This window comes from Mytilus edulis, unplaced genomic scaffold (assembly GCF_963676685.1).
Source record: "Mytilus edulis unplaced genomic scaffold, xbMytEdul2.2 SCAFFOLD_1418, whole genome shotgun sequence".
In the NCBI taxonomy this organism is placed as follows: Eukaryota; Metazoa; Mollusca; class Bivalvia; order Mytilida; family Mytilidae; genus Mytilus; species Mytilus edulis.
The window spans coordinates 14,230-24,763 of NW_027267249.1; the positions used below are offsets into that span (position 1 = coordinate 14,230).

The 10,534-nt window shown below is 31.8% G+C and overlaps 1 protein-coding gene across 1 annotated transcript; it reads left to right on the forward strand.

The window, feature by feature from the left end:
- Window positions 1-944: 944 nt before the first annotated feature.
- On the forward strand, window positions 945-10,234 carry LOC139505070 (uncharacterized). The gene is made up of 6 exons (XM_071294891.1): window positions 945-963; window positions 2,069-2,176; window positions 3,284-3,445; window positions 5,575-5,641; window positions 9,384-9,449; window positions 10,105-10,234. Exons 2-6 carry the CDS (start codon window positions 2,116-2,118, stop codon window positions 10,232-10,234), a joined length of 486 nt encoding a protein of 161 aa, XP_071150992.1. The 5' UTR covers window positions 945-963; window positions 2,069-2,115.
- The last annotated feature ends 300 nt before the right edge of the window (window positions 10,235-10,534 follow it).

Consider the following 10,534-nt stretch of genomic DNA (forward strand, 5'->3'; position numbering starts at 1 on the left):
TTAATTTGTCATCTGCTTGACCATAATTATTTTTTTCTCATAAAATTTGGGATCAAAATATCTATTTTAGGAGAAAACCATACTCCCACTATTGAAGTTAAATGTCTATTCCCTTAGTGTACTGATGTGAATAGTATTTAACTGGAAATGTTTGAAATTAGATATTGATGCTAACGTAAATATTTTGTTCAATAAAAAAAAAGGAAATAAGTCGGTGAACCAAAAAGTTCAAATCTAATTGAAAGTTAAAGTGACCTCACTGATCATGCACGAGTGATTCTATTCATAAAAGTGTCCGTGTAACAACTAAAAAGAGTCCGTGTATCGTCTAAAAAGAGTCCGTGTAACACCCGTTAATGTACTGTTTTTCTGTAGCTCTGCGGGGGGCAAAGTCGTACAAATACTTTTTTGGGCACAATAAAATGAGTATTGCAAATTATGGAATACGAAAAAGCACAAATAGATACAAAAATGATAATGTGTACGAAGGTTTAACATAAGAAGTGTATTGTGAAAATGTTCAGTCAATAAATTTGGTATAAATGTACAAGCAGATGGTAATATTGTCTTATTAAATCAATATGTAAAACTTTTATCTTATTCCATTTATATAAATATACATACTCATACCCACACAAACACACACAACAAAACAAACAAAAAACCTAGCAAACTAGCTAACAAGCATACAAAAACTGAACCCAGTGTTGTTGGTTTTTTTTATTTCCAATATTGAATGCCATTTCTCCTGTATTTGACATATTTCTTTCAACGATGGGTATCGATTGCTGGTGTATTCGTTTCATAATACTGCACGCTATTTCTCACTTTGTTGAGCAACAGTTGTTGAATGCCCTTTGAAATTAAATATCAAAACATTACAACTGAAATTACATTTAAGTCAATATTTTACCATTCCTAAACAAGTTCACAAAGTGAATTAAAATAAACAACACAACTATTGTAAGTAGCTTTCACTTCATGTTACATGAATAACTTTTTTATTATTTAAGTTATGGCAAATTATCATTTGACATACACTGTTATGTTTAAAATTAATCGTTTCTGGTCATGCTAATTAAGATGAATCAAGAAAAGCAGTTCAGATTCACAAAATGCATAGTGTAATACTTATTTACTAGCACATCGTCAAAATTACTGCTGATGAAATGTTGGTTCATGATTTTATCGTCAGCTTAGAAGTAATTGTTTTGATACACATATGTTGTATAGCTGTTCCGAAAGTTCCCATATAGTTTCCGTTTTTAAATTTAAAAAGTAATGAAAAATAATGTTCCAATTACACCAGGCAACGTTAAAAGTCATTTTGATTTAGTCCCCTTCTGATCGTACAACTTCTAACGTTTGTATATTTTAACATGCATGCCTTTCAAAGATTATACTTTTGAGCATTTACGAGGAAAATAACATAGAAATACACTAAGGAGATACATAATGTATACATTATTGTATTTATCCAATAACATTTGTCCTATTAAGAAGAACCCCTATATTAGTTTTGCTCACCTGAAACGCTATTTCTAGCTCTACAAGATTCGTAAGGAGTCGAATGACAGGACTTTGTACAATTCCAAAATTAAGTGATCATTCGGATATAAGACCATTGGTCTTCATAAATTGGTCTGAATACATTTTTAGTTGTGTATAAAACTATCAAACTAAATCCGATATAGATAATATTCAAAGTTCTTACCAAAAAAGCTAAATTAAATACTTAAACGCATTTTTTTCCATTTTTTTCCCCAACGTAACTATATCTTTATTGCATAATTTTTTTCTACATGAATAACTTAATACGGAAGGTTTCTGAATTTACGAGTTTATAAAACATTATCGTAAAAAATAATGTAAAATATGTGATATCCCGTTGGAAAAAACTTCGTCGTGTAGAGATAAAGTTTCACACAAATTCTGTAACTGCATATTACAGAAAAAGAAAAGGTTTGAAAATGTTAAAGTAATCTTCTTTTCCTCCTTTTCTCGTGTTTCATTTTGAACTTGTTTTCCTTCTAGTCGGGGAATTTAATATGTGTGTTCATATTCTCAGACAGAAACATACAAGTTGTCAATTGTTTAGCACTGAATACTGACTGAATGGACATAATGTTGATTTATACGTTTCTGATTGTAAACGTGGCACTGACATCAAGTCTTGGTAAGATTTTTTTTATATCGATTCAAGTTTTTTTTAATTTTGTTTTTTTCCTTTCTTACATGCATAAAATTTATTTTTGTAGTTATCAAAGGTACCAGGATTATAATTTAGTACGCCAGACGCGCGTTTCGTTTACATAAGACTCATCAGTGACGCTCATATCAAAATTTAGAAAGCCAAACAAGTACAAGTTGAAGAGCATTGGGGATCCAAAATTCCTAAAAATCGTGCCAAATACGACTAAGGTAATCTATGCCTTGGTTAAGAAAATCCTTATTTTTTTTATTAATTCAAAGTTTTGTACACAGAAAATTTATAAAAATGACCACATTATTGATATTCATGTCAACACCGAAGTATTGACTACTGGGCTGGTGTTACCCCGGGGACGAAACGTCCACCAGCAGTGGCATCGACCCAGTGGTGTAAATAGTTATCAAAGGTATAAGGACTATAATTTAGTACGCCAGACGCGCGTTTCATCTACATAAGACTCATCAGTGACGTTCATATCAAAATTTAGAAAGCCAAACAATTACAAGTTGAAGAGCATCATAATTTACCTTTTTCCTACTACAGCAACTACAAAGTTTTACATATTTACTGTACATTCTTCAGTCTACAAAAAGGTACAAATGGTTAGGTTCATTTCATTTATACCAGTACTAGAACCATACCCAATAGCACTGCATAGAGGTTTTTTTTTATTTCTAGGTATAGTTGAGTACTTCTTTCTGAGGTACACAGGGGATATTTATCCAAATGTCGAGAAATTCAATATCGGGTTGTTTGGGTTTTTTTTTTTTTGGTTCTTTTTTAAAAGCCCAATAATAAGTCTTTATATGACAAGAGGGAACTCTAAAAGCCTAACAATAAAATATCAATGTTCTTTGATGATGAGTATAAGAAAAAATTTACGTTAGATTTAAACATGTATAAAATGCTGTCCGCTATATTATCATTGTAGCGCAGATTGTATTTACGAAGTTTTAATGAATAAATGGTATAAATGAAATATAGTCTTAACTAGCAACACAATTTACTTAGGTAATTCCATCTCAATTTTTAATGCTTGCTAATGTACAAAATAGAAAATTATTGTTACAGTTACGAAACCATTCAGCTTTAGAGACGTTACAGATACAGATGAAAATTCAGTACGCGTTAGAGATGGGAAAAATGCTCTGCAAAAAGTTACAACCGAGAATCTTGACTCTAGAGATACACGAGCGTTACAAATTTTTGGAGGACATGCACCTCTCACCTCCGGTAAGTATCGAATAATAATAACGAATGTATAACAGGTTCAACGCGATAAAGAACATGCATATAATCTGTAATATTGACAACAATAATATTTTTGGTTTTTTTTTTATATTTCATTGATTATCATTTATTGCTGTCAATTAGGGAACCAATATAAGATCATAAAAATAATAATATTGTTGCGCAATTTAATTTCGCATGTTTAATCATTATTCTCCAATATATTTACATTTTTCTAGCTTATTGCTATCTCCAAAGAGTTCAAATAACCTATACTAATAAATCTAATTTGATGTCTTTTTACTCCTGGTGGTGTCCAATACAGAGCTGTTTTAGGTGTGCGGTGTTGTGGCATTCTCAGTGGTTAAATTTCTGCTGTTATGCTCTTAGCATTACATTTCTCCAAAATGATATGTTGCTGATCTTATTTGGCCAGAATATTCTGTTGATCTTTCTTAGGCAGCTTGTATGGAATGCATCTACTTTTTGAAGGTCACTAACTAAAACGCCAAGTTTCTGAACCATACAGTCGGACAGATTTAACATTGCTGTTGTAAATTCGCAGTTTGGTCCTTAAACTGTGTTGGTTGGACTTCCAGATTGTATGAAGTCTTGCAAATGTTGCACATGCCTTAGATAGTCTGCCTTTATATCCTGCTCTGTTCCATTAACTTTGCTTATGATGCTTCCAAGGTAAGTGAAATCTTCAACACTGTCCACTGGCAGATCATTGATTGTTATTGGTGTTGTATTTCTGGTATTTATTGACATTACCTTTGTCTTCTTGGCATTGACATTCAGACCAGTTTGCTTTGCATAGTTGTTAAGTATGTTGGTCTTCTCTTGGAGGTGTTCACTTGTTGTTGATAATATGGCAATGTCATCAGCAAAATCAAGGTCTTCTAGCTGGTTAAACATGATCCACTGGATACCCCTTTTCTTGTCTGATGTTGTATTTCTTTGTATCCAGTCAATGGCCAATAAAAATAAGATTGGTGACATAATACATCCCTGTCTTACACCAGATTTAACTTCAAATGAGTCTGAGATAGAGCTATCAAGGATGACACTGTATTCAAATCTGTTGTAGAAGGCTTTTATTAGCATCAAATTTTTTGGTGGAATTCCATATTATTTCACAATGTTCCAAAGAGTTTCTCTACGTATACTGTCAAAGGCCTTTCTGAAGTCAATGAAATTAATGAAGAGTGGTGTGTTCCATTCAATGCATTGCTCAATGATGTTCCTCAGATTTAAAATTTGCTCTATGCATCCTCAGCCTCTTCTAAAGCCAGTTTGTTTTTCTCTAAGCTTTTCATCCACAATTTTATCTATTCTTTTTAAAAGAATTTTACAAAATACCTTACTAGGTACAGAAAGTAATGTAATCCCTCTCCAGTTGTCACAGTTGCGTAGATTGCCTTTGGTAATTTCACAATCAGGCCTTTGCTCCAGTCGGATGGAATGTCCCCTTCTTTCCAGATGACAAGGAAAAGATTGTGGAGTACTTTGGATGATGTATCTAAGTCTGCCTTTAACATCTCTCCGTGAATGGAATCAATGCCTGGTGCCTTCCCTGTCTTCAATGCCTGGTGCCTTCCCTGTCTTCAATGATTTAATGGCATTTCTTACTTCTTCTATAGTTCGTGGTTCTGTGTTGATGTTTAAATCATCTTCTGATGGTTCAGGGGTAGCTATGATATCAGGCTCAGGGCAGTTTAATACCTCTTTGAAATGTTGGACCCACCTTTCTGCTTGTTCCCTTTCCGTTTTCAATGCTTTGCCATTTTTGTCGTTTACATGTGCTGTCTGTGCATTTGATGTTCTTCAGACTTGTTTGGTGATTTTGTAAACTGTACTCAACTCTCCAAGAATGGCTGCCTTTTCTGCTTCTTTTGCTAGGTCCTCCAGATATTGTCTTTTATCTTTTCTAGTACTTCTTTTAACTTCTTCGTCTTTTGCTCTGTAAGTTACTTGTAGTTGATCTTGTAACCTTTTGGACTTTGCATTCACTGATTTCTGTTTATAGTCTTTACGATGAGAGGGTTCGAAACAGCTTCCTCGTTTAAAGTCAACAAACGTATGTATTAGAGCAATAATGTTCTGTTAACTGATTAATTTTATCTTTACAGATTTGGGTTCATACGACCTGGAACTTATGAATCGCCGCAAAAAAAGAGGGATGGGGTTCAGTAATTTGTAAGTATCGTGTTTTTTCTTATTTAAAAAGAAACAAAAAACACAAAGGTGTTTTCTACAGCAAATTCAATTTAACTATTTTAACATGTTTAATAAGCACCAATAATCGGATTCCTGTTGAGTTTTGTTATGAAATCTAGTTACCTCTCAATAGGGTAATCTCTTCGGTTTGAGCCAAGGCTCCGTGTTGAAAACAGTACTTTGACCTATAATTGTTTACTTTTTACACATTATGACTTGGATAAAAAATTGTTTCATCGGCACTTATATAACATCTTTTTATTTATATTATCATTTGAATTGAGATTGACAGAACTTAACAATTTTGGTTAAATTATTGCAATTTTTTTAGTCGATGTTTTTCTATACCAAGATATTTAATCAAATTCTCATAATGTTAACTTCATACAAATTATTATTATAGGCATACGATACGGTTTCAATCCCTTGAGGAAAATTGTTACGAAAATTTAGCACAAACTGTTTTCTTGGTACCTTTGATAACTAATTTCACCACGGCAATTCAAATTTGTTTGAACGAATCATAGAATCCAAATAAAACGTCAAATTATTTAAGGTCCTATATACTATCACAAAAAAAAGTTTTTTTAATGTAGCACGGTAGTATTTGCATTCAGGAATTTAGGTTGCTCTTTTGTGTACCCTACCTAAGTCAATGTATCTGAACAGTGTGTTGGACAAAAATTACAGTATTAACTGAACATACTTTCCCCAAACTGAGGGATAAATCAGGTGTAGAAAAGTAAGAAAATAATTTTACATACAGATGAAAATGAATTTTTGAGAAATATTTTAAACTTTGTATTCACTGCACGATAAAAGACATAAATAGCAACAAAAAGTAAACGGTCATGAGGTCTGAGACCAACATTGTCGTCCTTGATTTTCGTTGTTATATAAATAACAACAAATATAGTCCCTAGTGTTGACAGTGGGTAACTTGCCATTAATTTGTATATCCCTTCCAAATTTATTTCTGCATGTTTAATGCCTCAAATTGCAAGAATGGGGTGAAATTACACTGTAAAAAATTTGGGTCCAGAATTTTGAAGGAAAGTAGTGATTTTGGTTCAGCTAAAACAGGTTAAAAAAATAGCACTTTGGAAGCTGTCAAAGATTTCAAGACACCCGAAACATAAAATTGTCCATATTTTGAGTTAGAGCTGATGAAGTTTACTATAATTTTGATATAGTTTGTCCCAAAAGTAGTACAACACACTGTAAAGGTTTCTTTGAGAAAGCGCAGGTGGAATTTTTTTTTATTTTCATTTATGTACTAAAAGAAATGCACTTCGAAATAATTGTGGTCTCGTACCATGATACGCATTCAATTTCCTTCTGAATAGTAAAGTAAATGTAGAATTTTTGGTAGTGTTAGAAACTGGTGAAAATTCAAAAAGGGCTATTATTATCCCTGATGGGGGAGGAAATAATACAGTGCCACCTTAACTGAACAACACGCTAGTTATTTTACATCCCGTCCATTGTGTTATTGTTCTATGATTATTCTCGTATTCACGTCTTTCGTTTTTGCTAATGTGCTTTGTCTGTGTTCAATTTGGGTTTTTTTTTTTTATGCATATGACGTGCCTCTGTACTTGTAAATTCCGTTATTGTGCTATTATAAAACTTTTTTTTGTTCTTGTGTCTTTTGGTGTTTCTTTGATACATATATGGCGTGGCTATGTACTTATACATCCCGTTATTGTACTATCGATTATTTGTGTAATCTTGTGTTTAATGTTTGCTAATATGCTTAGTCTATGTGCCATTTTGAGCTTCTTTGTTACATTCTTTATGTGTTATAGTGATTAAGATTTGGTTTCTTCAAGAGTATTATATAGTAAGCAGTCCCGCGTACACTAATTAGCTACTTAGTATCAAGTAAACTAACGAAAATACCTAACTCCAAGGAATTCAAAATGAAAATCCCTTATGAAAGGACGAAATTAAAAGCTCGAACACATCAAATGAATGAGTAACAACTGTTATATTTCCTGACTTTGCACATGCATTTAATTTTGGTAATAGTGATGAATTCAATCTGGTTTTAAACCTCTCATTTGTATGACAATTGCAAGAAAATCCATAATATTGACACAATGTGTGGACAAAACTAATAGAGAGGGGGAAATATCAAAAATAGGGGTACAGCAGTCAACATTGTGTTATAATCTTTAACACTTAAAATAAAACAAATATGTCAACAAAAAGAAAAATAAGTGGCATGAAAACAAAGCACTCAAGCAAATAAAAGCCAAGAATACAACAAAAATGACTATAGCATAATAACATAGTGACGGGATGTATACGTACCGAGCTACACCAAAAGTATATTTGATATTAAGGATGTACTTAGGTGAGGTAAAGTAAAAATTAAGAAATTAAGAAATTAAAATTGATACTATAACCTGGTAGAGCATCAATTAAGGATAAAGATAAAGCTAAAATATTGATAGGTCATGGACCTCCTGTTGGAGATATTTGAGATTTAAAATATGGCGGGAAAGGCTGACTCGGACTTTTACCTTATATTTGCATTGGTAATATTTGGGTCTCAAAAGAAGAGAAAGAAAATCAAGAATCTTCTAAAATTTTGATAAATGACCTTTCATGAGCTATTAAGTCTTATCTGAAAAAATAAATTGATGTTATGGGGCAAAATATTTACATTGTATTATATGGAAAAACACCAAGGAGTCTGGCCATTTGATACAAATTCCAAAACCTCACCTTAAACATCCTTAAACAATATTATAAGTTCGTATATTTTAACAAATTTGATTTGTTTAGGAATAGTCACATGTTAAACTATATTTTCGAAGGTGGAGAGAAAACGGCAAATAGCAAAAAGCATATTGTAGGGTTACTTTTAAAATATCTAAAAACCGAGGTACTCTGTGACGTCATCTAATGAATTTCAGGATATTTTAAACGATCTTAAACGTTTTGAAACAAATGATAACTGTGATCGATTATTAGACAAAAAAACTTCAAATACATAGGATGACAAACAAAACAAAACAATTGAAATAACAACTAATATTTTGTTATTGCCAAGGATACAATATGATATCTATAACATTCCAACAAAATCAAATGACGATTTTGATACAAGTATGGTCGGAAATTAATAATATATCAAATATAGCATTTGTATGGGGTCAGTACAGGATATATCGATCCTTCGTCCTCAGTCAATATATCTCTTTCAGGTCAATATATCCTTGTATCGACCTCATACAAAGGCTATATTTGTAGAATATCAGTAAGATTTACAAAGTACAAGCTATGATAATTTTGAAAAAAAAAACCACACAATATCTTTATATCATTTTGAACGCCTTTTTAATCTTATTTTTTTTTTTGTTACGGTGTGAAATTTAGATAAGAATTCGTTATTTTCCTTTAAACATGTATTTGTATAATATAGGGACATTACAAAGTACGAAGTTAAATAATTATGACATTTTCCAAAAGTTACTAATAGATCATTTTTTATGATGTTAAATAGAAATGTATTGAAACCAATTGACTTACATAAGAACTCATTTAACGTTTTAACTACAATCATACAAAAATTGTAATTTTCCTTAAAAAGTTGAATACGTCCGACTTACAATTATATTTAACTATGTAATTTGCGTAAATACGTTTAACGATATCAACTTTGTGTGTTTCTTAATGCATCAAACTTATCAGTGAATGTTTATATTTTTAGTTACAGGAGTTACATCTGCAATTCGTCTAGCTGGCCTAGGCCTCACTCTTACACAGGCTCTAACAGGTATGCTTGAGATTTTACTAATTACTATTTTCTGAATTTTTTATTATTTGAAGCTACAAAATACATTGGTCCTGAGTGTACACAAAAGTAATATTCATAGGTATAGTAAATATATCATGCATTGTTCTATGGTTTACCCCCAAACAAATTTTATCACCATGCTTGTCAGATTTAGTGATATAGCAATACAATTTGTTTCTGTATTGTATAAAATCCGTTCATGATTCTGCAAACATCAGTTTGTACCTATGTTATGTTTGTGTACTATTAATATTGTTTTGTCTATTCGTATTTGTTTTTCTTTTTTATCTATGGCGTTGTCTGTTTATTTTCGACATATGAGTTTAAATGTCTCTCTCGTAACTTTCGCCCTTCTTTTTGTTTACCATTTAATAACGCTAACAGATACCTTGATGATAAAATGTGCTTAAAAACTTAAACTGAATTAGAGTCATCTGCCGCTAGTGGAAAATATCGGTAAATTATAAACCTGATCAAATTCACTATATAATTAGGTCTTTCCACTTTACGGTGGGAGAGACCTTTTTGCTTTTGTTCTGATTATTGTTTTTATTTCTTCCGCCTATTTGTTTTGGTGCAGTATTATTGTTTTACAAGATGTTCGCTTAGATTTTTGCTATATGGTATCGAACAGTTTGATACTGACCTTGGAACTGATCTTGAAAGTGACCCTTGGAACTGATCTTGAAACTGACCTTGGAACTGATCTTGAAACTGACCTTGGAACTGAGCTTGAAACTGACCTTGAAACTAACTTTGTTTAAGGTAGCACAATACAAAGATTTTTGTGTCTCAGATTTCCAAAAACTTCAATAGAACAGATTTTATACCCAATTGAATTTAGTGATCTCTTATAAATTGATGTTTCAAACTTCATTGAGGATTTATGAGAGAATGAAATACTAAAGGAAAAATCTGAGACACAGTTTTGGAGGTCAAACTGTGTTATGCAAGAATCTATAAAATATTTTTGGATGCTATGAAGAACAAAGACGCTAAATACATTCAAGTGTGGTCATCACAATATAGCAACTAATTACATAACAGTTGATTATGTAATAATT

Excerpts from the sequence above, each read along its gene's own strand:
- LOC139505070 (XM_071294891.1), top strand. The coding sequence starts at position 2,116 with ATGGACATAATGTTGATTTATACGTTTCTGATTGTAAACGTGGCACTG. Across the intron at positions 2,177-3,283 it reads GGCACTGACATCAAGTCTTG|TTACGAAACCATTCAGCTTT; the intron begins GTAAGATTTTTT and ends TTATTGTTACAG. Across the intron at positions 9,450-10,104 it reads TCTTACACAGGCTCTAACAG|TTTGATACTGACCTTGGAAC; the intron begins GTATGCTTGAGA and ends GGTATCGAACAG.